Raw genomic sequence first — 26,263 nt, forward strand, 5'->3', positions numbered from 1 at the left:
AAGATGAGAGAGGTTTGTGGGTGAAGCTGCCCAGACCCTCTGAGGTCTCCCACCCCCTCCAGGGCCTGCCCCTGGGGACCTGCCACCTAAGCTGCCTCAGCCCACCCTGCAGGAAACCTTTGCTTCTTGGAAGGCTGGGCCATGGAAGAGAGACCAGCCACACCCCACCGCAGCCTCAGTGTCCCTTCACTCTCCTCTGATCCCCTCTAGCTGAGCCTCTGGGGTGAGGACTTCGGCAGCTGTGAGCAGAAAGGCCCAGGAGGCCCAGTAAGCACCCTCCCTCGAGCCTGCCATGGCAGGAACACTCAGGTGGGGACTTAAGCTTGTGACAGCCTCCCCTAAGTCCCTGCTCTCTCTGAATTCAGCCCCTCTCCTCGGGAGGGTCCCAGCAGGCCAGGCCACCAGTATGGCAGGGGTGTGGTGCCGTGAGGTGCAGTGTGGGCGTGATGGCCAACCCTGGTGGGTAGGTGGATCTAGGCAGCCATAACACAGCCAGGGGGCAATAGGCTGCTGGCGGCAGGAAGCACTTTTCTGGGGCATTGCTCACTGGGGATGGGGGACCTGTGGCTTTCACTCCAGGCATTGCAGAGAGCAGTGGGGGCTCCCCGTAGGCAGTGAGCTCACAGCTCACAAATCCCACTCTCCATCTTTGCCAAGGTCAGCCACATTGAGGCGCTTTTTAAAACTCCACAGCGTAACTGGGGACTTCTCTACAAAAAAAATTAAAGAATGACTCACGTATGGTGGTGTGCCTGTAGTCCTAGCTCCTCGGGAGGCTGAGGTGGGAGGATCCCTTGAGCCCAGGAGGTTGAAGGTGCTTTGGGCTACGTCTGTGCTACCACACTCTAGCTTGGGTGACACATTGAGATCCTGTTAAATAAATAAATAAATAAATAAATGTAAAAGTCTACTTTTAGAGAAACAATGTTAAAGAATGAGTTTTCTTGCCCTGCCTCCACCTCACGTTGCGGGTCAGGTTGCCCTGGGATGGGGTCCCCTTGCCCCAGCCTTTTCTAATGTGCTCTGGACACAGCTCTGTCTGGAGGAACTGGGTATACACCCAGGAAAGGGTCTCTTCCTGCGCCTGGTACGGGCGGTGAGAGTGAGTGGTCTGCGCGAGCGTGGTGGCAGCTGCTCCCAGGGTGGAAGAGTTTCCCTGCCGTCTCCCCCTGTCCTGGACCTGGAGCATTCTGGAGAAAGGATGATCCTAGGCATCCTTTGGTGATGCAAGTCGAGGAGAGCAAGAGGGCCATGCCAAGCCCGCCCCCCAATCCAGGGCAGACCTGGTAGGAATGAACTGGAAGGAAAAAATGGACAAACCAAGTTGAAGATGGGGATGCAGGGGAGAGGAGCCCCTTTGGAGTCCAGCCTGACTCAAATTGTCCTGCCCTGCCCCTGGATCCCTGGTTCACTGTCGGGCCTGAAGGTCGCTGGGGCGGGGCCTCTGCACCCTGAATCTGGCCCAGAGCAGGTGTACGTGAAGGTAGATGTAAGGAAAAGAGATGCTTGAATTCTGCATCCCACTGAGATTAGCCTAAGAACTTCATCAAAACAATCACAAATTTGGGGAGGAAATAGGTATTAAAATTCATCCACTTCTGACGCCTGCTTTCAGCATCTCAGCTATATTCATGTGTTCACTCATTCTCAAACTCTCAGCCTGATTTTATTTTGTTCCTGATTTAGGGTCTTACTCTGTCACCCAGGCTGGAGGGCAGTGGCTCAATGATAGTTCACTACAGCTCAAGTGATCCTTCTGCCTCAGCCTCCTAAGTAGCTAGGACTACAGGCGTGCACTACCACGCCCAACTAATTTTGTACTTAATTTTTTTTTTTTTTTGGTAGAGACAGGGGTCTTACTATGTTGCCCAGGCTGGTCTTGAACTCCTGGCCTCAAGCGATCCTCCCACCTGAGTCTTCCAAAGTTCAGCTTTAATAGTGAAGTACCATCTATGTGGGAAGTGGGATTTAATTTCCAAGCTTAATGACTTTTTTCTCATATTGATTTTTAACTCCATTGATCAGGACTTGACTATCTTATATTTAAGGTAACTTTAAAGGTGGGCTGGACTAGGCCAGGCACGGTGGCTCACACCTATAATCCCAGCACTTTGGGAAGCCGAGGTGGGCAGATCACTTGAAATCAGGAGTTCCAGACCAGCCAACATGGTGAAACCCCGCCTCTGCTAAAATTACAAAAATTAGCTGGGCACGGTGGCGGGTGCCTGTAATCCTAACTACTCGGGAGGCTGAGGCAGAGAAGTGCTTGAACCTGGGAGGCAGAGGTTGCAGTGAGCCAAGATCACGCCACTGCACTCCAGCCCGGGTGACAGAGCAAGACTCCATCTAAAAAAAAGGGTGGGCTGAAGCTTCTTTTTTCTTAGGAAATATTTTATAGACACAAATGAGATTATATGAGGAGGCTTAAATTCCATCAGACGCAAAACAGCTCAACACTCTCAACCACTAGGAGATAACTCATTTACCTAAGATCTCAGGCCGGGCGCGGTGGCTCATGCCTGTAATCCCAGCACTTTGGGAGGCCGAGGCGGGCGGATCACAAGGTCAGGAGATCGAGACCATGGTGAAACCCCGTCTCTACTAAAAATAGAAAAAATTAGCCGGGCGCAGTGGCGGGCGCCTGTAGTCCCAGCTACTTGGGAGGCTGAGGCAGGAGAATGGCGTGAACCCGGGAGGTGGAGCTTGCAGTGAGCCGAGATTGCGCCATTGCACTCCAGCCTGGGCGACAGAGCGAGACTCCGCCTCAAAAAAAAAAAAAAAAAAAAAAAAAAAAAAAGATCTCAAATGTATGTTAATTAAAATATAATCTTTTCTCCTGATTGAAGTCAGTCTCCTAAGGGTTGCTGCCAAGTCACGTCCCCATGGCTTCTGCTTAAAGCACAATCCCACGTGGCAGGTTTTGCTAGTTGCTTTTCAATCTCCACTCCCCCTTTCCTCCCAAATAAGAAAACTCTGACTTTTAGCTGGGTCTACTGCTGCCCTACTGAAAGATGGCATTTCCTAGCCTCCCTGGTAGCTGGGGCATGGTCTTGTGGCTAAGTTCTCCCATCACCTTCAAGAAGTGGAAAGGTGTGAGACTTCTGGAAAGTCTCCCTGAACGAGAGGGGCATATCCATCTTCTCTTTTGCAGCTGGCACCTGGGCTGAGGAGGTGATGGCAGGAATGTGGGCAGCCATCCTGGATCATGAAGAAATGTGAATGGCAGCTAGAAAAGTCGATCCTTGAGGACTTTGGGGCTGCCATACCAACCATGATTGCCTCTCCATGACCTCTTTTTTTTTTTTTTTTTTTTGAGACGGAGTCTTGCTCTGTCGCCCAGGCTGGAGTGCAGTGGCACGATCTCCACTCACTGCAAGCTCCGCCTCCCGGGTTCACGCCATTTTCCTGCCTCAGCCTCCCATGTAGGTGGGACTACAGGTGCCCGCCACCAGGCTCGGCTAATTTTTGTATATTTAGTAGAGATGGGGTTTCACTGTGTTAGCCAGGATGGTCTCGATCTCCTGACCTCGTGATCCACCCGCCTCGGCCTCCCAAAGTGCTCGGATTACAGGCGTGAGCCACTGCGCCCGGCAACCTCTTTTATAAAAATATGAGTAATATTCTTGTTGAGGCCACTATGATGTTGGGATTTTTCAATACATGCAGCTAAACCTAACTGATACTCCACATCCCCAAGTTCAGCCTTCATCCCATGGACAATTTCAAACTATAAAACAAAGGAAGGGAAGTTCTGAGCAGATAAAACTGCTCCAGGACCTGGAGTTGGCCAAGGATAGACCCAAAGAGAATAGCCATTCACTCAGTGGACAAGCCCATCAAGTGTCTACCCCAAGATCCTGTGCTGAAGAAATTACGGCTTTGGGAGCAGCAGGTTTTATGGGGGAAGATTGAGAGTGCGGTTTGGGACACGTTAAATTTAAGAGGATCTGTTAGGCGTCCAAATGGTGAAGAACAGGTAAACAGGAGTTTCAGGGTTAAGGCTAGAGATGCAGGTTTTGAGAAGTTTGGGAGAAAATGGTTGTTTATAAAACCACCTGACTGTAGGAAATACCCCAGGGAGGAGGTGGATAGAGTAGCTTCCAAGGACTGAGTCCAGGGTCTCCAGTGTTGAGAGGTCGGTGAGCAAGGGAGGCAACCAGACAAGGAGATCAAGAAGGTGTGGCCAGGAGCAAGGAGGAAAAGTGGACAGAGTGATCTGTTCCAGCCAAGCGAGGACGGTGTGTTACGGAGAGGGCACAGTCGGCTGGGTCACCTGGTGGTGACAGTTCAAGGAAGAGATGATCGCTGACCCCTGATCATCGGATTTTGCAACATCAAGGTCAAGGATGACTTTGATAAAGAGCTTCAGAGGAGTGGTTGGGTGAAAAATCTGACTGGAGTAGGTTCCAGAAAGAACAGGTGGGAAGGAATTGGAGATAAGGGACAACTCCAGAGGGATTTTGCCCTTCAGAGGGTCGACTGTGTGGTAGGAAGAGGAGGTTAGGGAAAATCAATTAGTTACTCAAAAATGAACATGGACCCCACCCCCAACTAAGAGAAATCTCAGATGCCAGCGCACCTAGGCTCACATTGAGTCTGATGGAATAAAGTGGTCATGGAGTCCACGGACCTTTCTGAGTACCTGGCCCTGGCCATAAGGAAAACCAGGAACAGGTCATATTTCTAAATTCTGAACGGAGCAAGGCATGATTTCCATCTCCTGTGTCTCACATCCACACGTTTCACAACAAGCCAGAAACGTGGTGCTGGTGCGGCAGGGAAAAGTGCAGCGCTGTGGGGTCAGGCCCACCCAGACCCGCCGTGATCTGGATGCAACCCCCACAGCCAGGGCACGCCGGCCTCGTTGTGCCTGCTTCTCCGGCCGTCAATGGGAAGTTTAAGTGAGGCCACGTGTGGGTTTTTAGCTCTCTGCTTGACACACAGCAGGTACTCAGATTGAGGTGAGCGTTTTAAGGTACAAATTAGGGCACCATTGGGGGGACTAGCGAGGGCGGGAGAGTATCTTTTTAGAACGCACTGCTGGTAGTGGTGATTTAAAAAAAAAAAAAGAAAGAAAGAAAAAAAGAGGCACCGTTCACTTTCATCGAGGAGCTGGGAAGAAGACCGAAAAGGTGTTTGGGAGAAGCAAGATGAGCAGCGAGTGAGAGGGACCGGCCGGCGGGTCATGAAAGTCGGCGGCGCGTAGCCCCGCACCTGTCCCGCTCCCGTACCTGGCGGGCCCTCCGGGCAGCCGAGCCCTCCTGCCGCCGCCACCTGCCGCCGCCACCTGCCGCCGCAGCAGTTTCCTCCGCCAGCTGGGGCGAAGGGGTTGGCAGTCGCGGTCCGTCAGCTCCTGGTAGGCAGGACGCGGAGGCTGTTTGGCGTCGTCGCCTAGCAACCGGCTGCACGCTCCAGCGCCGTCGGGTGGACCACAACCACCACAATGCACAGCGCCGCGGCGCGGCCCGGGGCGCCAAGTCCTGGGCACCGCCTTCCCGCCATGTCCTTCGGGACTTGTAGTTTCTTGGATCCCCGGGCGCGGCGAGTCTCCCAGCCAGCAGAGAGCGCGCCTCGGCTGGGCGCGGCGCCCGCGCACGGGGATTGGGCCGCCTCCGCCCCGCCCGTCCCGCCCGCCCCGCCCGCCGCTCGTGGTGGGCCCGGGGCTCGCGGCGCCGTAGGCGCATGTGCGGCGCGGGGCGGCCGTGACCAGCGGAGTGCGGGGTGTCAGTGAGCAGCGAGGAGCCGCGCGCCCCCGTGCCCGCGTCTGTCCGTGCTCCCGAGCGCCAGAGTGCCCGCTCCCGGGTCTGAGGGTCCGCCCGGCGCGCCGCTTGCAGAGCATCCTCAGGGCCGCGCACCTGCCCCGCGCGCCTGCCCCGCGCACCTGCCCGCCGCCCGCTCGGCGCTCCGGGCTCAGCTCGCCTGCTTCCCCACAACCGCGCGGGGGCTCCAGCCGTGCCTCCGCGTCCGCCCCGCGCCGCAGCCGGGCCCGGGCGCAGCGCTGCGGAGGGCGAGGGCCGCCCGGAGTCCGGCCAGGGCCGGCGCGGCGATGATGAACAGGTTCCGAAAGTGGCTCTACAAACCCAAGGTGAGCGGCCCCGCTCGGGCCGGATGCCCCCCGCGCCGAGGCCTCTCCCCTCCCCAGGACCACCCGTCCGCCCTACGAGACGGACCCCCTTTTCCTGTCCGTGGCCGGCCTCTTCCCTCACCGCCGACATACTTCCCTCCACTCCACGACTTGGACAGACCTTCATCGCCCTGTCCCTGGGGCGGGTCCGAACGTCCCTCCTTGCTTCCTAAGCCCAAGTCCAGGACTGACCCTCCTGCTCCTCCTCTCGGGCCGGGGAGCACTTTCCCTCCCCCTTTATCCAGGGCCACAACGGGCCCCTCTCCCTCCTCATACCGGTCCTGGACGGTGCCCTCCTACACTTCGTGGTCCCCAGCCCGCGGGCCTGGAGCAGACCCCCTACTACTTATCCGTCTCCCCTCCCTGAACCAGGGATGCCCCCTCATTCCCCTCCTGCCCCCACCCCCATTGTCCTGGGCCGGGAATGGACCTCCCTCCGCACTCCAGAACAGACCCTCTCCCCACTTCCCCAGGTTCTGAGAGAAGCCACATTTCCCAATCCCTGGGTCCAGGGCAGACCCGTCCTTCCGAGTCCAGAGAGGATCCTGATGGCGCTGCCAACGGCCTCCCTTCCCGAACCAGGACTGACCCACACCTCGGCGCAGTTGGCGTCCCCTCCCTTGTCCCCATCCTTGTCCCTTCCCCACCCGCGTCCTCTGGAATCCGGGACAGGTCCTCCGCCCGGCCCTTGGGACGAGCGCGCCGGTGGCCAGCAGCCTTGGCGGGGCTGGAGGTGCGGCTCCACAGCCGGCGCCCGCGGCCCTCCTAGCGCCATGGGGTCGGGGTCCGGGCGGCGCGCTCCGTGCCTCGGCGGCTGCGCCAGTCGCACTGCAGGCGCTGCGTCCCCGCCGCCCGCTTGGGGCTCATGTCCGCTGCAGCCGGAGCAGGGCCGGGCGCGCTCGGCGCGGGGTAGAGGCGCGGCGGTGCTCGGGATCCCGGCGCAGGGTCCAGGGCGCATCTGGGCGTCCGAGGGTGGCACCCTGGGGCCGGCGCAGCGGGGAGGCCCTGGCCCTGAGATCTTGGGAGAGGGCACGGCTCGGGTGGGGTCACCGCGGCGACCAAGGGCGGGAGTAGGGCCAGCGCTGCGTCCGGGCAGCTCGGACATCCAAGGCCACTGCGTTGCCGACCCACCCCTCCTCCCTCCGCTGGCCACCTTTCTCCGTCCAGCGTCCCAGGCCGCTGCCTCCACCGTGGGTGAGCTGTCACGGCGGAGATTTCCTGAAATCCGTGCCTCGCGTGCGCCCATTCCAGGAAGGCGGGAGGTGGGTTTGGAAGATCGGCACTGAGGTTCGAGGGCGAACTCAGGGCCCGGAAGGGCGCGTGCTTCACGCCTTTGAGGTCGGGAAATTCTATTTGTCGTTGCAGGAGTGTTGGGTTGAGGGCTTACGGTACATGCTCGGCCTTAGCCTGACCGTGAGGGGATTCAGGGTTCCTGTGGCGGCACTCCCTTCTCCCAACCTCCCTGCCCCTAGCAGCGACTTCTTCAGGGTTCGTCCGGAGCCTTGCGCTTCCTGGCGCTGGGTGTGGTTTGGGGCCGAGCCGTCTGCGCCCAGCCTCTCCTCCTGCGGCGCCTCCGAGCCCCTCTCGGTCCTGCCTGCTGCCCCCATGCGCCTCTGCCGGGGCAGGGCGGTGGCCTCTGGATAGCTGTATGAGTGGCGTTTGGTTCCAGTGACTTTTCCTCACCAGTTACGGAAAACCAAGTCGGCTTGTAAAACGGCGTTTTGAGGGCGTGCAGCAGCAGCATTTTCTGTGACACATGGCGGGAGGCAGCTGGAGAAAGGTGTCTCAGGTCTTAAAGTAACATTCTGGTGTCGCTGAAAGCACTTGCTGGGACACTAGGGGATGCCCCTCCGGACGTGACTGTGGAAGAGGCCGCATTTGGGGGGTCACCCTTCTAATTGTGTTGAAAAGGAAGGAAAAATAATTGTAGACCTTTCATAAGTAGCTGAGTAATTTCAGAATGGCCTTGTCTGTTTTCGTGTAGGGAAGACAGTTTAAAGGTAGAACATGATACTAGAGGTTGTCCCAAGAATTAGGAATTGTGTTTCTAACTTTTCGTCTTCAGCAGGCAGCTGCCTTTCCAGGCAGGGGGCAGGCACTGAGAGGGCACTGCCAGTGAATCAGCTGATCCCAGGAGTCAGCCCAGAGCTGTGTGCCTCTGGAGAAGGGAGGGAACAGGATTCGTGCGGACCTCTCCTTTTTTTCGTTGTCTTCTCCCGGCATGCTGTCTGGTACTAGCTCTAGAGCTCTGGACTTGAGACGTATCTCCATCTCAGATCTGTCTCTGGCCATGGCATGGCATTTTCTGGGAGCTGGTGCCCTGTGGGCAGTCTGAACTTGGGCTGTCTCTTATTTGAGATCTGTCTTTGGAGTTAAATATCTTGATTGTTTGAAGGGTTGGAGTATATTATGTCATTCCAGAGCTTTTCATTTTTCAAACCAAAGCTCAGATTCTTGTCTTGGATTATGAATTGAATTTTATGCTTCTCCTTCTTGTCTAATTTAACACATTTTGGCACAAATAAGCACAAAGTCAGTCCTGGGAAGATTCTGGGCCTGGAAGAGTTGAAGTGTTAAACGTTAGCTGTGGGAGGATGTGTCTGGGGGAGACTGTTGCCTGCAGTTAGGATTTTTTTTTTCCCACTTTATTTAGATAGATGTACAATTCAAACTGAATTTTTAATTGAATTCCTGCTTTGGTTTAAAACTGCACAGTGAGCTTATTTTTATAAATTTTTAAGTGTGTGTGTGTGTATGTGTGTGTGTTTGTAGAGACAGGGTCTCACTATGTTGCCCAGGCTGGACTCAAATTCCTGGCCTCAAGCAATCCTCTTGCCTCAGCCTCCCGAAGCGCTGGGATTACAGGTATGAGCCACTGTGCCTGGCCAACACTGAGCTTCTTGTTTGTTACAATATGGTGGAAAATATTCTGAAATGAAAATCTTATTCACCATTCTTATAGTGTTAAAAAGCAGTTGGAAATGCTTAAAAATATTCCTGTGTGACATAAATTTTGATATCTGAATAAAAATTAGCTACTACATTAGCTACCTAAGTTGAGTAAAAGAATGCCTGATGAATAATACAAAAGTTTAACATTAAAATGACATTTGCAAATTATATTTCTATTCACTTTCTTAATCAGTCTTTTAAACACCAATATGATTTTTCTTGGTATTAAGTGTTCAGATCTTTTAAGTATTATCCTGACTTTGAACACTACCTGGAAGAGGCGTGCAGGAAAACCTGTCAGCTTGTCCTGCTTTATTGATGTTGGTGAAATACTTTCTTGCTTTTCTTTAAAGTCTTTTCAAGAGAGTTTATGCTTTAGAAAGGCAAACCATTTTGGCATGGTTGATTCTTCATTTGAAACAAAAGTGTCAGTGCTGTGTTTCTTGCTTGGTTATGACTTCCTATTGATTGACCTGGCTAGAGGTTCCTGGTCACTAGGAGGTGAGAACTCCCGGCAAGGGGGAAAGGGACCTGGACACTTACCTGGACCTGGGCAAGATTTCCTGGCCATCACCAAAGAGCATATTAATAATCACCCAGGATGAATTTGTGTTTCCCATCTTTGAGGAGGAATTGACCCTCGGTGGGTTATGCTGGCTAGGTGGATGGGGTCATTTCTGTGTGGCTGGTTACCATGCTCAACCTTGCACTCCGAGAAGAGCTCGCTTGTCTGCACCCCCAGACCGTTTTCAGAGTGGGGGCTATTAACCTTTCTTGTCCTCCCGCTTTGTAGGAGAACATTCCTTATAAATCTGCCTTACTGAGTGATATGTATTCGGCAACTTCCTGTAAACATTCCGGGCCCAGATTAGCAATGACATGGCCTTTGCCAAGAGAAGCCTGAGTGACTTGCTGGGTGTGTGTGCTTTATGAAAGAAGAACCCTTTGGGTTTGGTAAAAGCCCCCTGGGGGCCAACCCCACTGGCATGTTTTGTGGGAACCTGCTAGGACTGAGCAGTACTGAGCATAGGACCTCCTGCCCTTCGGCTCTTGTGTTAACCCCGCCTCAGTCACCCGAGGATTTCCAGGGTTCCAGCCCACTTGGTCACGGGCCCTTGAAGAGAGCTGCCCATTGGTGGCCAGCACTCTGTACCTTGGCCACCTAGCTGAGAGGGCCGGCATGAAGTGGCAGATGGGGGCGGGTCCCAGAGTTGGGGGTGGGGCAAGGTCTGGATATATCTGTTTAGTCCTGATGTGCAGAGATGAGGCGCAGCTTGGTCCTCCTTTCAGGGCTCCCCGCTGGTGGCTGAGGGTGAGGGATGATGACAGAGACCCCCCAGAACTACACAGCTGGGGCTTGGAATGCTGTGGGAGGGGTCTTGATGGAGACTGGGGCCTGGCACGAGTGGGACCTATGAGAGGGCAGTCACCAGCATGTGCCTCGACTTCCCTGCTTTGTGTCACCTGGGAAATGAATTGCTGTCCCTACAGCACTGTGTCCGTGCCCCATGCCAAGCACAGACCCTGTTCCAGGGGCTTGGGATTTGAGTGATAACTTCTAGCCCGGCTACTGATGAATTAGTTTTCAACTGATAAACTCCAAGTGCCCAGCTGTGGCAGGGGGTTGTCCTTGGTCTGGCACGTTTCTCTCTGAGATGAGCTGCTGGAAAGTCAGTGTTCCGGATGCTGCACAGGCTGAGCCCGGCGGTGCTCCCTCTCCTGGCGGGCGCCTGGCACGGAGGGGGCTCGGGAAGTCCTGGGAGGATGCTTGGCAGCGCTGAGTCAGAGTAGGCGTGGCTGGCCCTGCACACCGGTCTCTCTCTGTTGCATGGGGTTCTCTGAATTCAGAAGGCTCTGGGACTCCCCCAGCTCTGCATCCAGGTCATGCCACCCCTCCCAGAGGGCCTTCCTTTCCACATCAGCACTCAGGCTGTGGTCAGCAGGAGTGCAGTGCGGACGCCTGAGAGTCCATCTGCTCTTAAAGTGGCTTTGTAGAACCCGCTCCCTGGCCTCCTAGGAAGTGACTCTCAGCGGGCAGCTCACATCTCATTTCCTGCGCTTTGCTGAGGTTTCTGTTTGTGGTCGGGGGAGTGTGGGACCTCACATGCCTTGCCCTGTGCCAGCGGCATTTGCAGGGCAATTAACAGCCTGGGCTGCAGACAGAGGGTGAGCATCACTCACTGTGCCGACGCTGTCATCACTCAGGGCTCTCCTTCCCTGGCAGGGCAGGGCAGGGTACTTACTGGAAACGTCTGGTATGGTTTCTGTTAAATGGGCGAGTCAGAGGCAGGGAGTCAAGAGCTTCACATAATTGATATTTGGACTCGGCAGGCAGGGCAGATGGGGGAGGGAAGCAGGGCCCCAGTGTCCTGCCCCACAGGCTCAGTGTTTTTAGGTCATTTTATTCGACTTAAGAGGAGAGATGGGTAATTTAAGGAGGCTTCAGTGGCCGGTTTCAGCCACCAAGAATTCCCAGAATACCGGGTGTGCTTGCTCTAAATGTGTGCAAGTGCACATCTGAGAGCTGGTAAGTGACGGCCAGGGTGTGGTTTCGTTTGAGTTGACAGCCTTGTGCAGCTACAGGGTGTGCCGGGTGCAAAGGCGAATCATGGTGAGCTGATTCCAGTTCAAAGAAAAATAAATGCTGAGAAGGCTGTGGGTTTCAGTGCTTCCCCAGTGTTTTCTTGTCTTCAGTGGTTGCTGGCCATGTGTCTAAGCAGCACTGGAGCTCCAGGGCCTGGCTGGGGATTCCTGTCCCTCCCACACCTGTGCCTCAGTTTCCCTAGTGTCAGGTGGGCATGCCGAGACCTGCCTTGTGGAATTGTTGGGAGCCTGTGAGGAGACCACCTCTGCCCAAGACTCACAGGAACAGTTCAACCAATGACCCCCGTCAACACTGGAAGCACGCGGGGACTCCACAGAACCAACATTTAGCTACTTAGGGTTTCATGTCCGTATTTCTTGGAGTCCCAGAGACCATCACAGCTTCCAGTTCCTCCAGCCAGGCCATTCGGAGAGTGAAAGGGTCTCAGTGGGGGCCTGACACCCCTGTGCCTTTTTCTGGTGGGTGGCAGGTGCTTGGTTGCTGGGAACAGACCCTGACTTAGGACACCTCAGGCATCCCCGTGGGCCCAGTTACAGGTCCCCCTGATGATGAAGGATGCCGCCCTGCCCCTGCCTGCGCCCCAGGCATCCCCACAGGCCTGGTTACATGTCCCCCTGAGGATGAAGGATGTGCCCTGCCCCTGCCCGCGCCCCAGGGGAGAGATGCTGTCATGTCACCCACCACACGAACACCTGCTTCATCTGTGGTTGACAGGACCAGGGCTGACTGCAGCTGGTGTGGGCAGCAATGGGGTTCACCATGTCGGACTGACCCCCAAACCTCTCATGCTGTCCTCTCATGGCCCGTGCCCCATTTGTTGTCTGGATGCTCAGGACCTAGGAGAGGACTCCAGGGCTCTGGGGTGGCAGCGGGGAAGGGGTTGGGGTGCACTCACCCTGCACTGTGATGTGAGGGGGATAAACTTCTATCTGTTAAGACACTGAGGTTTGAGGGCCATTTGTGAATGTTTAAACTATGCTGATGCACCCTGTTTTACAAATGGAGTCTCAGGACAAGTCACCTTGCTGGAACCTCTACAGCCAGGAGGACGCAGGGCTGGGATTTACACTCAGGTCCGTGGGACCCCAGGGCTGGCACCCGTGTTTGTCAGGCAAAGTCTCCTTTCCTGCAGGAAGGAACTGGACTGTCATCGGATTTTACATGAGTCTCATTTGGTGAAACGATTACTTTTGTGCTTTGTTCAGTTGGATTGCAAAAAAAAACTTAGATATTGATGGGCAAGTCAAGTGTTTGAAGGAGGAAGACAAAAGTGAATGGATATTTTTTGACTGATCTGAATAGATTAAGCACAAGTAGAATAGAACATTTTATGTTATGGTAATTTATGTAGAATAGTTGGATAAGATGAATGGAATGATTTTTTCCTTCTTACAGTAAGTATTCTGAAGCTCTTCCATTTCTCATTGTTTTCCTGCTGGAGGGAGGCAGGGGGTGTAGGGGGCACATCAAGTGGGGCGCCCTCCATGGCTGAGGAGCGTGGGTCCAAACTGCAAGGCTGGCTCTCTCAGTCTCTGCCATGGGTGTGGTTTTGCTCCAGCTGTGCTGGCCCTGGCTCTCCTGCACCAGATGGGGTGCTATTTTACACTGGCTTCTTGGGGAGACTGGGCTAACACACCCAGGATGGTGGCCTTAGGGCAATTTTTTTTTCTTTGGATTTCAGTTTTTGAGAATGTTTCCAATTATTTTTAGGGATATCATGATTACAAAAAACACCTAAAAGCAGAATCAACTACTTAAATGTCAGATACATTTAAGAATTGTACACTCATGTTCATAGCAGCTCTATACATAACAGCCAAAAGGGGGAAACAGATAATTGTGGTCCCTCCTCACCATGGCGTGACATTAGCATTAGAAAAGGAGGATGTTCAGGCCTGGTGTGGTGGCTCCCGCCTGTAATCCCAGCAGTTTGGGAGGCTGAGACGGGCAGATCACGAGGTCAGGAGATTGAGACCATCTTGGTTAACACAGTGAAACCCTGTCTCTACTAAAAATACAAAAAAATTAGCTGGGCGTGGTGGTGAGCACCTGTAGTCCCAGCTACGTGGGAGGCTGGAGGCAGGAGAATGGCGTGAACCCGGGAGGCAGAACTTGCAGTGAGCTGAGATGGCACCACTGCACTCCAGCCTGGGGACAGAGCGAGACTCCGTCTCATTAATAAATAAATAAATAAATAAATAAAATGAACAAAAAAAAAAAAGAAAGGGAGGATGTTTTGATACAAGCCATCACCACGAGCCTGGAAGACGGGATGCTAATCGAAAGAAGCCAGTTGCGAAAGGTTGCATCTTGTGTGATTCCATTTCTATGAAATGTCCAGAAGAGGCAGAACCATTGAGACAGAAAGCAGACTGGCAGTTGTGAGGGGCTGGAGAGTGGAAGTGGAAATGGGGAGTGATGATTTACAGGGCATGGGGTTTCCTTTTGGGGTGATAAAAAGGTTTTGACGCAGCGAGAGGTGATAGTTGGGAGGCATTGCGAATGCAGTAAATGCCATTGAATTGTACCCTCTAAGATGGCTGATTGTATGTTGTATGGATTTCACCTCAGTTAAAAAAAAAGGAATTATAGCACTTTTTGAGGTTAACAGATAATCAAGGGAAAAGGTGTTTTGCCCCTGAGTGAAAAAAAATAGGAAAATAGGCCCAGGGCCACGGTTCCTGAGTTTGGCTTTCTGGGGAAGGCAGCTGACTTGGGGGTTTGGAAAGCACCCTGCCAGCCTGGCCTGCTGACTGAGGCTACCTGGCTGGGGCATCTTCCTGGCCTCTGAAGATGGATCCTCAAGTCCCAGCCCAGCCTCTCCTCCCACCCTGGGCTGCTGCCGGGACCTTTGTCCTGGGGCTTCCAGCAGGCAGTGTGAAGGAGTTCTGTGTCTGGGACTCATCATGGTTGGGTAGTTCTGACAAATTTCTCAGACCAACCTCCTCCCACAGAGCTGCCTGCAGGGACAAGCCCCCCGACCCCACCATGGGTGTGCTAGACTCAGCCTTCTCACAGCGCCGGCAGGGGCTGCCCAATGGGAAGCTCCAAGGCTGTCAGGCCATGTGGGCCTTGCCTGAGCCAGGGATCGGAGGGACAGCCAGTGGAGTGGGGGCGAGAGGGCTGCTAAGATGTGAATGGCAAGGGAGTATGGGTCGGGGAGCCTGAAAGGCTCGGTGCACTTGGAGCACAGGGGACGAGGTAGGGTCGCTGCAGATGGGGTTGGGAGGTCGCCTGGGGATGGGTCACAGGCACGGAAGGTAGGGGGCATGATGGGATCAGCACTGCTGTTTGCGGGTTCCTGCCAGGCCTGCTGCGGGAGAGACAAGACTGGAAGCTGCGGCTGGTGGGTGGCGGGGATTCCAGCGAGAGGATGGCAGCGGGCAACTCTGGATGGAGAAAGTGGATAGATCTGGGCCTGGAGGGGGTAGGATCTGGGTGGGGGAGGGGTGCTGTTTGGGGATGGGGAGCCCGGGAGAGGAGCTGCGGGGTGGAGGGTGGGGGTGGGGGTGAAGGAGTCGGGGTTTGGACAGTGTGTTTGATGGCTGTGCAACTCCTTGGGGAATGTCAGGGTGGGGGACCAGGGGCGTTCAGGGCTGTGTTGCAGACCGTGTAAAGGCAGACCTCCCCACTGCGAGGTGCCCAGGAATGTTGGATAAAATCACAAAAACACTTTTAAAAGTACTGAACTTGCAAGAGAGAAGGCGTAACCCCTAGTGCCAGAAATAAGAGGAAACTAAGACCTAAAGCTGAGAGCATGGCAGGGTCCACTTAGAAACTGCCTGGAACTGAGAGCTTCAAACCATCACTGCTGCCCCCCCGTCAGGATTGGGGGGATCAGCCCATGGGGTGCTGGTCTTCTGGGTGGGGCTCACCTGGGCGTGGTTTCATCTAGGTGGGGCTTATATGGGCAGGGCTAACTGTGTGGGGCCATCTGGATAGGGCTTCATCTGGGTGGGGTGTCATCATCTAGATGGGCTTACCTGGGTGGGGCTTCATCTAGATGGGGATTACTTGGGTGGGGCTCATCTGGGCGGGGCTTCAGTTGGGCAGGGTCAGCCAACTGACCAAAAGCTGGCCAGCTGACCAGCCTTTGGTCCTCCCAGACTGGTGCAGCTGTCGGGCAGGCCCCCTCCAGGCTTTCTCCCTGATGCTGAGTCTCAGGGCTGTGGAGCAGAGTGGCAAGGTGATCCTGAGGCCCAGCCTGCAGGTCACGTGGCATCACCTCCACAGTGTCCATAGGGCCAGCCCCCATTAAAAGGGGGGCTGTCACCTCCACTTCTCGGTGGGGGAAGTAGCAGAGTCACATCTCAAAGGGCAGGTGTGGGGATGCAGGAAAATGCTGGCGTGGTAGGATGTTCCTGGGAGCACTCACAGGGAGGCCCAGGGCATGGTGGGGTTTAGGGGAGACGTGTTGGTCCACAACTGGGTGAAGCATTGCTCTCCAGTGGGGGCGGGTTGGAGCAAGGGTCAGACAGGAATCTGTGGCCTTCAGGCCTGGAGGCCAGGGGGCCAGGAAAACCCCATAGGCCACTTCAGCGCAGGGTCACCTGGGCAGCCTGGCCGATTGAGGTACGTGGTGTCCTGGAGGAGCCCTTCTGCCACACCTCTGAAGTGGAGTTCATAGCAGAAAGTGACAGGACAGAGGAGAAAGGGGTTCTCCATGAGCACACACTCTGGCATGCATAAGCTCAAACCAAGCCAAGAGACTGAGGATAGAAACCACAAGGCAGGCCGGGCACGGTGGCTGACGCCTGTAATCCCAGCACTTTGGGAGGCCAAGGCAGGTGGATCACGAGGTCAGGAGGTCGAGACCAGCCTGGCCAACATGGTGAAGCCCCCCTCTACTAAAAATATAAAATTAGCTGGGTGTGGTGGTGCGTGCCTGTAATCCCAGCTACTCAGGAGGCTGAGGCAGGAGAATCGCTTGAATCTGGGAGGCGGAGGTTGCAGTGAGCGGAGATTGCGCCATTACACTCCAGCCTGTGCAATTGTGGGAGCTTCTGAGGCACGGAGGGATGAGAGGGTTCAAGATGCAACTCCTGGGACTTCAGGAGCGAGAGCAGGGAGAGAGAGGAGGCTGTTTTCCACTCACGGCTGAGAGTCTTCCTGAGTTGAATCATCAGGTTCATAAGCCCACACCCCAGATGGGATCAGTGGCACAGCATTCTGAGCATCCGAGGGGCCTAAGGGGACGGGCCACAATCTCACAGGGGCCTCTGCTGGACTGGCTGAATACTGGAGGCCCGGAGGACTGTGGAGCGAAATCTTTCAAGGGCCACAGGGAGCAAAGTCAGAGCAGCGTTCTGGGCTTAGCTGAGCTGCCATTCATGGAGGGGAGCAAAATAGAAGACAGTTTTAGATGAAGACAAAAAAGTAACCGCCCCCAAATCTTTGCTGAAGAAGTACTGGAAAATGTACTCCAAGAGGAGAATCAAAGTCAGAAGGAGGGAGTGGGAGGCAAGGTGCAATGGTGGGCACAGGAGTCGGGCAGGGAGTGGGTAGATGGGAGCAGCAGTCACCTTGGGGAGCGTGAGCATCCGTGCTCCTGGCAAGGGGGAGTAGAAATTCTGGACAGCAAGCCTGGACAGCGATCAGAGCTGGTGCTGAGGTCTTTGATGGTTTGCGATAAGGCTGGATTTGAGACCATGAGCTAAGTGTGTGAATTGCCACAGGGCAGGCGCTAGGATAACAGTCCCAGAGAAGGGATAACTTCTAAACCAGGAGAGGGAGGAAGGAGAATAAAGGAAAGAATTCAATCAAAGCAGGAAGGGATGAGAAGAGGGCAGCAAAGCAAAGCACAACAAACAAAAAGCGAAAAATAAAGCCGAAGACATAATTGCACATAAATCGGGAATCACAGTGAGTGGAGCAAACCCACCTCCCAGACAGAGACTGAGAGTGCACTTGTGCGTTGAACAATCCAGCCTTGTGCTGTTGACAAGAGATGTCCACAAGACAGCTTCTGCAGAAAGGTTGAAAGGAAAGGGGCAGAAAAGGTGAACCAGGCCTTTACCAAAAGCAAGGAAGTGAAGTTCTTTCTCCCTGTGTCAGGTAAGCACGGAGCTCAAAGCAAAATGACAGCATGTTTCCCCACAGGGAGGGGCTGGCTTCCTGCTGCACACTGGCAGCTCCCAGGCCTCCCTGCCCCACCTTTTTAGTCCTGGTCTCAGTCACAGGAGCTCTCGGGCAGCCCCTTCCCAGTGGGTATTTTTTTTTTTTTTTTTTTTTTTTTTGAGACAGAGTCTTCTCTGTGGCTCAGGCTGGAGTATAGTGGCATGATCTTGGCTCACTGCTACCTCTGCTTTCCGGGTTCAAGTGATTCTCCTGCCTCAGCCTCTCGAGTAGCTGGGATTACAGGTATACACCACCACACCCAGCTAATTTTTGTATTTTTGACAGAGATGGGGTTTCATCATATTGGCCAGGCTGGTCTTGAACTCCTGATCTCAAGTGATTCACCTGCCTCGGCCTCCCAAAGTGCAGGGATTACAGGCAGGTGCCACCATGACTGGCTAATTTCCTTTTCCTTTTCCTTTTCCTTTCCTTTCCTTTCCTTCTTTTCTTTTCTTTTTTTTTTTTTTTTTTGAGATGGAGTCTTATTTTGTGGCCCAGGTTGGAGTATAGTGGTATGATCTTGGCTCACTGCAGCCTCTGCCTCCCGAGTCCAAGCGATTCTCCTACCTCAGCCTCCTGAGTAGCTGGGATTACAGGCCAGGCCACCACACCCAGCTAATTTTTGTATTTTTAGTAGAGAGGGGGTTTCACCATGTCGGCCAGGGTGGTCTCGAACTCTTGACCTCAGATGATCCCCCCGCCTCGGCCTCCCAAAGTGCTGGGATTACAGGCGTGCGTCACCGTGCTTGGCCAGTGGGCATTTTGAAACTGTTGAAAGAACCAAGAAAACCCGAGGGACAGTGACAGGAGGACTGGCTTTCGGCCTCGCCCGGCCCCCTCCTGACCACTCCAAGGGCCGTGAGGTCTCAGGGACAATGGGCACTGGGACCACTGTCCTATGCCCCGGCCACTTCCCTCTGAGCTAGGGAAGGCTTCCCACCTGCAGATCTCAGAGCCTGGCCCTGCCCGAGGTTACAGCTCGGCCATGTGGCTGGGCGCAGTGGGAGTGGGAATGACGGGAAACTGTAAGGCTGCTCAGCGCACCCATCAATAGACTATCAGCACGTCGATCTGCAGCCTCCCACGGCTGTTCGAAATCTGAGGAAGTCCCATTGGTCTTCTCAAACTTGGTCCAATTGGTGTGGGCCTGACACTTCTGAAAAGGCCATGGACTGTGGGTGGTAAGGCCTGCCTCAAAGCTCACTGTGGGGAGAGACCAGAAAAGCAGGTGCTGGTGCACCCCACTTTCCCTTCGTGGTGCTGCTCAGAGTATGGGGAAGACACGTGACTTCTCTCCTGAAGGCCCCAGGCCCAGCACCGCTTGGCCCAGGCCACTCTGTGGGGTTATCTGGGGCTCACTTTGGAACTGTCCAAGGATATGCCTTTGGGCACACATTCGGCATATGGATGAGGTTTGTTATGGTTCATTTTTGTATATATTTTAATCTTTTAAGTAATTGAAGTATGGCTGGGCATGGTGGCGCACGCCTATAATCCCACCTATTTTGGGTGGCCAAGGGGGACGGACTGCTTGAGCCTAGGAGTTTGAAGCTGCAATGAGCTATGACTGTGTCACTGCACTCCAGCCTGGGCAAGGGCCACAGAGCAAGACCCTGTCTCAAAAAAAAAAGTGAGACCGAGAGGGTGAAATGCATAGAATATATAGGTAACCATGGAAAGCAAGCCATCAGTGATATTTCCTGTATTCACAGTGTGGTGCAGTCATTGGCTCTCTCTGGTTTCAAAACTTTTCATCATCCTCTATAAATGCCCCGTTTCTATTATGTAGTCAGTCACTCCCCACTCACCCTGCCCCTGTCCCCCGGATCCTCCAGTCGGCTTTCCGTCTGCGGATTTGCCTTTTCTGGACATCTAGAAGGAATTGTATGCAGTGGGGCCTTTTGTGTCTGACTTCTTCCGGTTTCATCCGTGTTATGGCATGTGTTAGCATTTCATTTTTATGGCTGAATAATATTCCGTTAGTGGACAGACCACTTTTTGTTTTCCATTCACCTGCTGATGGACATTTGGGTAGTCTCCACTTTTGGCTGTCATGAATGACGCTAGCATGAGCGTGTGTGTTCGCGTCTTTGTAATTTCATTCTCTTGGGGAGGTGCTCGGATGGAATTACGGTATAGCTCCATCTTCAGCTTTTTGAGGGACTGCCAACTGCTTTCCGCATTGTGATTCTTCTTATTTTTTTTCGAAATGAAGTTTCACTCTTGTCACCCAGGCTGGAGTGCAATGGCACAATATCTGCTCACTGCAACCTTTGCCTCTCGGTTTCAAGCTGTTCTCCTGCCTCGGCCTCCTGAGTAGCTGGGACCACCACACCCAGCTAAATTTTGTGTTTTTAGTAGAGATGGGGTTTCACCATGTTGGCCAGGCTGGTGTCGAATTTCTGACCTCAGGTGATCCGCCTGCCTTGGCCTCCCAAAGTGCTGGGATTACAGGTGTGAGCCACTGCGGCTGGCTTCTACTGTGGTTCTTGACAGAGAGTGGGTCATTGGAGGCGGGGTTAGTGAGTGCTGTGAGGGGCCTGAGAGGGAATCTGTGGCCCCACTGTGTGCCATGGCTTTGGGCTACCCCAGCCCTGGTGAGCGGAGTGCCCTGATAGGACTCCCGCGTTTCCTGTGCTTGTAAATCAAGTCAAACCCCTTGAAACCATAGGCCTGGGGAGGTCTTCAAAAGTGGGGCTATGCCCTCCCACCACAATCCAGGGCTGGCCAGGGCCGTGCTCCGAGAATTCTGGAAGGCTCATATTTCGTGTTGACACTCGTGTGTGTGACTGCATCTTTCTCCCAATGGAAGGTCCCACGCCCCCACTTGAGTGGCAGTGACAAGGTCCCCCGAGGCCTTTGTCCATCTCAGATCCCTCTGCAGACCTGATGCTGGGGGCTTTGTCCCCTCCTGGCTGCAGCCCTGGAAGTGTGGGGGCATCTGTGAGGAACTGGAGCTCAGGGCAGCCCCAGCAGCCGAGGAGAAGGTAGCTGGGGCCACACAGGCTTGGGCCACAGCCCAGTGGGGTCATCGGGCGGCCACAAGGAAAGGATGTGGATTGTTCTGCGTGCCCTGTGTTGTCAGAGAGGTCAGCATTGTACTTTGACTTTCCTCAAACACGGGTAATGGCACACCAGCCTCATGGAGACTCCCAAATGGGGATCCTGTTTCTGAGGGTGCTAGATGGGCGGTGGGTGGCACGTCCTGTGAGGACCATGCTGGTGTTAGCTGACCGGGTCCTGAGCTAGGACGGGGGGCCTTGGTGGAGGGGGCAGGCTTGGCCCTGCAGGGACGGGTCAGTGATGGGACTGCTGCCCTGGTGTTCATGCAGTGAGAGGCTGACTGAGAGCAGAGTGAGCTGAAATTCCAGCATTGGTGTATCATGAGATGTGGGTGGGTAAATAGAGTGCAAACACACCTAAGCTGATTAGTCTGGTTCAGCTGCTGAGGTTTTTCTTAATATTCCCTCCTAAGCCTGTCTCTTGGCGTCTGTCTGAGTGCTGCTGCACGACTGTCTACCGCGTTCCCCGTCCACTCTCTGCTGCGTGGCTTCCACGTTTTCTGCCACGTTCCCGGGCTTTGTGGATCCAGCTATGAAACAGTGATGCTGGTGCTGTCTTCCTCACACGCAGTCCCGGCGTGAGGATGTTCTGCTAGTTTTTGCTATTGTTGCCTGCTCTGCTTAATTCAGCTCTTGCTGACCCATCAGGACTTCTGGGGACTGTAGCCAAGCGGAGGCTGCAGGACACGACCCTCCAGCACCTTCTGCTCCTGAGGCGGGTGGGGATGGTGTCTGATGGCGGGTGGGGGTGGTGTCTGATGGTGGGGGCGGTGCTGGCTTGCCTGGTCCACTTACTGGGTCCAAGCCCTGGAGCAGCTGACCTTGGGAGGAGCGGGGGAGGAGGCCCCGCCCACCCGGCAGGGCTGTCCCCAGGTTGAAAGGAGCTCCCAGATGCAGCACTGTCTGTGCAGGGCCTGGTGCTGTGAGGGGAGTGGTGGCAGTGGAGCTCCATGCTTGTTGGGGACCCAGCTGAGCGAGTCCCTCCTCCAGCGCCAGGGAGAGGATTTTAAAAGTTGCTACCACTGTCCCTCCGCAGCCGGCAGGACCAGGATTTCTTCCTCTGTGTCTCTTGACAGCAGAGACTGCAGCATGACAAAGCCTCGGGGCCATCGTGAGCTGCCTGCCGCAATCCCGCAGACTGGCCACCACCACGCACATGGGGCTTCAGGCAGCGCTGGGAGGGCCAAGTGAGCTGGTTTTGTCTGAAAGGTCTTTCTCATGAGACAGGCGCGAGGAGAGGATGCAGCCCAGGTCTCGGGCCAGGACCCCCGCTACCACTGGGACCCCCGAGGGTTTTGCTGCTGATGGATGAAGAGGCTCCCGTGGAGCTGTGGCCTCCTCTCTGCACCTGAGCCTGGGGGGTCGTAGAGGTTCTTGGGTTGGACTGCCGTGCGGGGCGGTGAGGGGACCGCAAGGAGGCACCCCTTTTGGCTCCTGGCAACTTTGACCAGAAAGGCAGGTCCATGGAAAAGGGAGTTTTATCCTCTGAAAAACCTCTCTGTAGACACTCTCTTGCTTGGCTTAGAACTCATAGAACCAGAAGGAGGAGGAGGAGGGTACGGGATGGGGCAGGTAGCACCCTCTGGTGTCAGAGTGAAAGCATCCTGTGGTTAGGACAGCTTCTGAGTGCTGCCCAGCCAGGAGGGTGTGTCCCTGCGGCCTGGGCCCTGGGTCACCCACTGCACAGGCTGTGAGGGTGGGACGCGGGCACCTGGACTCCTACCGTAGCCCCACCCACCTGCCCGAGATGGAAGTGGCAGTACTGCCCCACCCCCATGACCGGGGCACCCCTGGGGTGGCTCTGCACGGGATGAATCGGCACCTCCCCCTTGGGCCATTTGTCGTTGCATGTGAGCTGTGACCAATCCAAGGTGGCAGGGCCCTGCACTGTCAGTGACCAATCCAAGGTGGTAGGGCCCTGCACTGTCAGTGCCTTCACCTCCCACTGGCCGTCCCCTTTGGGGCCCACCTTAGTTCTGTGGAGCTGGTGTTTCCCCTGGGGACTGGGGAGAGTTCCCCAGTCTTGATGGCCCACCTGCCCAGCCTTCCTCCCCGGGTGCCAGTTTCCATCCCCCACTGTGCTCACCTGGGGACATTCTCAGTGTGTGTGACGTTTGCCACCTCCAGTCCTTGTGGACAAAGAGAGTGTAAGTCAACCATAATCAATAGCTGAATCCTGTTGGTCTAGAATTCTTCACCCTGTGTGGTGGTGAATACTGCCCACCTGACTGGATTGGAGGATACAAAGTATTGATCCTGGGTGTGTCTGTGTGGGTGCTGCCAAAGGATATTAACATCTGAGTCAGTGGGCTGGGAAAGGCAGACCCACCCTTTATCTAGTGGGCACCATCTAATCAGCTGTCAGCATGGATGGAATGTAAAGCAGGCGGAAGAATGTGAAAAGACTAGACCCGCCTAGCCTCCCAGCCTACGTCTTTCTACGTCTTTCTATGTGCTGGATGCTTCCTGCCCTCGCACATTGGCCTCCAGGTTCTTCCGTTTGGGACTCGGCTCTCCTCGCTCCTCAGCTTGCGGACAGCGGGACGCTGTGATTGTGTGAGTTAATACTTAATGAACTCCCCTTTATATATATCTATCCTATTAGTTCTCCCTCTAGAGAGCCCTGACTAATATACCCAGGCAAACTGGGGTGTCTGGGGGCCTCATGACACTCACTCCTGTGGTGGCTCGGGACCTGGGCTACTGTCGAATTGTGGTGGTGCAGACACCTGTGTTTTAGGGGCTGAGACTGGTAATGTTTGAGGAGGTCAGCGTTGTACGTGTGCTGTCAGAGAGTTAATTTGATGAAATCGGTGTGCATGTCTCGATGGACACGTAGTAACTTGACGGACATCATTGACGGCGCTTAGTACTTCTAGACATTCTGCAGTGGACCAGACCAGCTATGTATAAAAGTGGGTAACCCCAAGACCTTGCACGTAGATGAATTAAGCGCAATCAAGTAAAAAAATGTATTCCCCGTGACCTGTGGCTCCCCGAGGCATATTGCAGGCTCTCGATGTCACAGGAGCTCCATGCAGGGTCAGGGTTCTGTGCCCGCCCTGAGGAACTCCTGGGAAGGACCCTGCATGTGGAGAGGCGGCATCTGAAGTGGAAGCAGGGGCCGTCCACCCTGGGCATGCTGCATGGTGCCGGCACTTCCTCGGGCTCCCCTTTCTGAGGAGGAGGGACATGGTGGTGCCTCTTGGTGGCCACAGTGGGTGCCCTGCCCTCTTCCTCCACCTTTGCTGAGGAAGCTTTGACGTGGGTGACAGGGCACCCAGCCCCATGTGGCCTGCATGACTGGTACGGCTCACGTCCAGCAGCGTTTGGGTCCAGATGATGTCCCGGGCCCTGCTCCGAGCTCTGCTCCAAGTCGGAGGCCTGCACTGTTTCTTCCGCTCCGCTCTGCACTTGGGATCCAAGTGTCACCACTTGCTGGGTGGGAGGCAGGCGGCTTCCCTGTAGGCCACCTGGTGCAATGGAAGGACACAGTGAGCCCTTCCCTGACCATCTCAAAATAGGCACAGAGTTAAAACAGTCATGTATTCATTCAACAAACATGAACTGGGTATGTATGATGTGCCAGGCTTTGAGCTTGGGACTTGGCAGAGAACCAGATGTCAGAGGCCCCGGCCTTCCTGGGTACTTTCTTGCGAGGGTATAGCTGGCTTGGGGACATGGTTGGGGGCAGCATGGTTGGGGTGTGGTAGGGGAATGCTGGCATTCTCACAGTCTGGGCAAGTCACGGGTCAGCCCAGGTCCACAAAGAGGGACGGAGATCTCACCTCTGGACAGGAGGAAAGGCGTGAACACACGGGATTGGACGGATGGATGGGCTGTTGGTGCAGCTTTGTGGTTAGCCACACCCCCTGCTGCACCCCCTAGTACAGGGCTGGATCTCAACCCCCACGTTGTGCACTGGATCTCACCCCACTCCGTGCACTGGATCTCGCCTCCCTCTTTGTGCCCTGAATCTCACCTCTACTCTTGTGCCCTCGATCTCACCCCACCTTGTGCCCTGGATCTCACCACCCAACCTGGTGCCTTAGATCTCGCCCTCCCCTTGTGCCCTGGATCTCACCACCTATTGTGTGCTGGATCTTGGGCCCCACCTTGTGCCCTGGATCTCACCTGCCTTGTGTACTGGATCTTGCCCCACTTTTGTACCCTGGATCTCGGCGCCCACCTTGTGCCCTGGATCTCGCCCTGCCTTGTGCTGGATCTCACCTATTTTCCTACTCAAGAGCTTCCTGCAGTGCTCTCTGTCTCTTGTACTAGTCTCTCCCAGTCTGTGATTCCCATAGAGGTGAAAACCTGCCATGACCTCTCCTGTCTCTAAAGCAGCAGCCATGTAGCAGCCCTCCTTGACTACCATCTCTCGAGCTCCTGGCCCTCTTTTCAGCAGAAGTCCTTGAAGAAGCTGTCTGGGCGCCCTCATGCGAGTCCACTGCTCTGTGTTCTGGTCGCTCCCCCAAGCAGCCCTCTGTGACCACCCATCGGGTCACCAATGGCCTCCCGTGTCGGTGCCCTGCACCCCAGCATGGGCGCTGGCCTTCCCCACCTGCGTGGCCTCTTGTGGAGCCAGGCCATCCATTGGCACCAGCTCTAGGTCCCTTGGCCTTGGTGCTTCACGCTTGTGCCCTGCCTCTGCCCTGACGCTGCACTCGTAGGACAGCTGCCCCCTCAGTGTCTCCATGTAGATGTCTGCCAGGCCCCCTCGTCTCACCTGCCCCCGCCCCGCCCCCTCCATTCTCCTCCATTGCTATTTCTATGGGTGCCCGGGCCTCACACCTGGAAACCCGTCTTGGCTCTCCCCCTGGTTTCTCACCGCACATCTCACCGCACATCCCTCCGCACATCCTGTAGGCGTGGCCTCCAAAGTGTCTCCAGGATCCCGTGCGTTTGCAGCAGCGTCATTCCGAATAGCCATGTGTCCATCAGTGGGTGAATAAATAAACAAGATATGGTGTATTCATGCGGTGGAATATTATTCAGCCTTAAAAAGGAAGGATGTTCCGACACATACTAAGGCGTGGGTGACCCTTGAGGACACTCTGCTGAAAAAGACTAAATCAAAAAAGGACTAATACTGTCTGAGTCCACCGACATGAGGTCCCTAGAGGCATGATGTTCATAGGTATGGAAAGTAGTCCGGTGGGGGCCGGGGAGGGGAGTAGGAGTGAGTGGTTTTTTTTTTTTTTTTTTTTTGAGACGGAGTCTCGCTCTGTCGCCCAGGCTGGAGTGCAGTGGCCGGATCTCAGCTCACTACAAGCTCCGCCTCCCGGGTTCATGCCATTCTCCTGCTAGTTTTTTTTGTATTTTTTGGTAGAGACGGGGTTTCACCGTGTTAGCCAGGATGGTCTCGATCTCCTGACCTCGTGATCCGCTCGTCTCGGCCTC

At 54.9% G+C, this 26,263-nt stretch overlaps 2 protein-coding genes across 3 annotated transcripts in view; one reads left to right on the forward strand and one right to left on the reverse strand.

The window, feature by feature from the left end:
* CFAP99 (cilia and flagella associated protein 99) overlaps positions 1-5,378 on the reverse strand; it is a 45,780-nt gene extending 40,402 nt beyond the window's left edge. Inside the window, exons 1-2 of the mRNA XM_037983194.2 lie at positions 5,232-5,378; positions 739-870 (exon numbers count right to left, since the gene is read on the reverse strand). The gene's annotated coding sequence lies outside the window, so the exon portion shown is untranslated. The remainder of the gene's footprint in view (positions 1-738; positions 871-5,231) is intronic.
* A 273-nt stretch (positions 5,379-5,651) lies between these two features.
* ZFYVE28 (zinc finger FYVE-type containing 28) overlaps positions 5,652-26,263 on the forward strand; it is a 153,133-nt gene continuing 132,521 nt past the window's right edge. For both annotated transcript variants that reach the window (XM_008018101.3, XM_037983195.2), the window contains exon 1: positions 5,652-6,085. In XM_008018101.3, the coding sequence (XP_008016292.3) occupies positions 6,047-6,085 (39 nt within the window). In that variant the 5' untranslated portion in view covers positions 5,652-6,046. The remainder of the gene's footprint in view (positions 6,086-26,263) is intronic.

This window comes from Chlorocebus sabaeus, chromosome 27, assembly GCF_047675955.1.
Source record: "Chlorocebus sabaeus isolate Y175 chromosome 27, mChlSab1.0.hap1, whole genome shotgun sequence".
NCBI classification, from domain to species: Eukaryota; Metazoa; Chordata; class Mammalia; order Primates; family Cercopithecidae; genus Chlorocebus; species Chlorocebus sabaeus.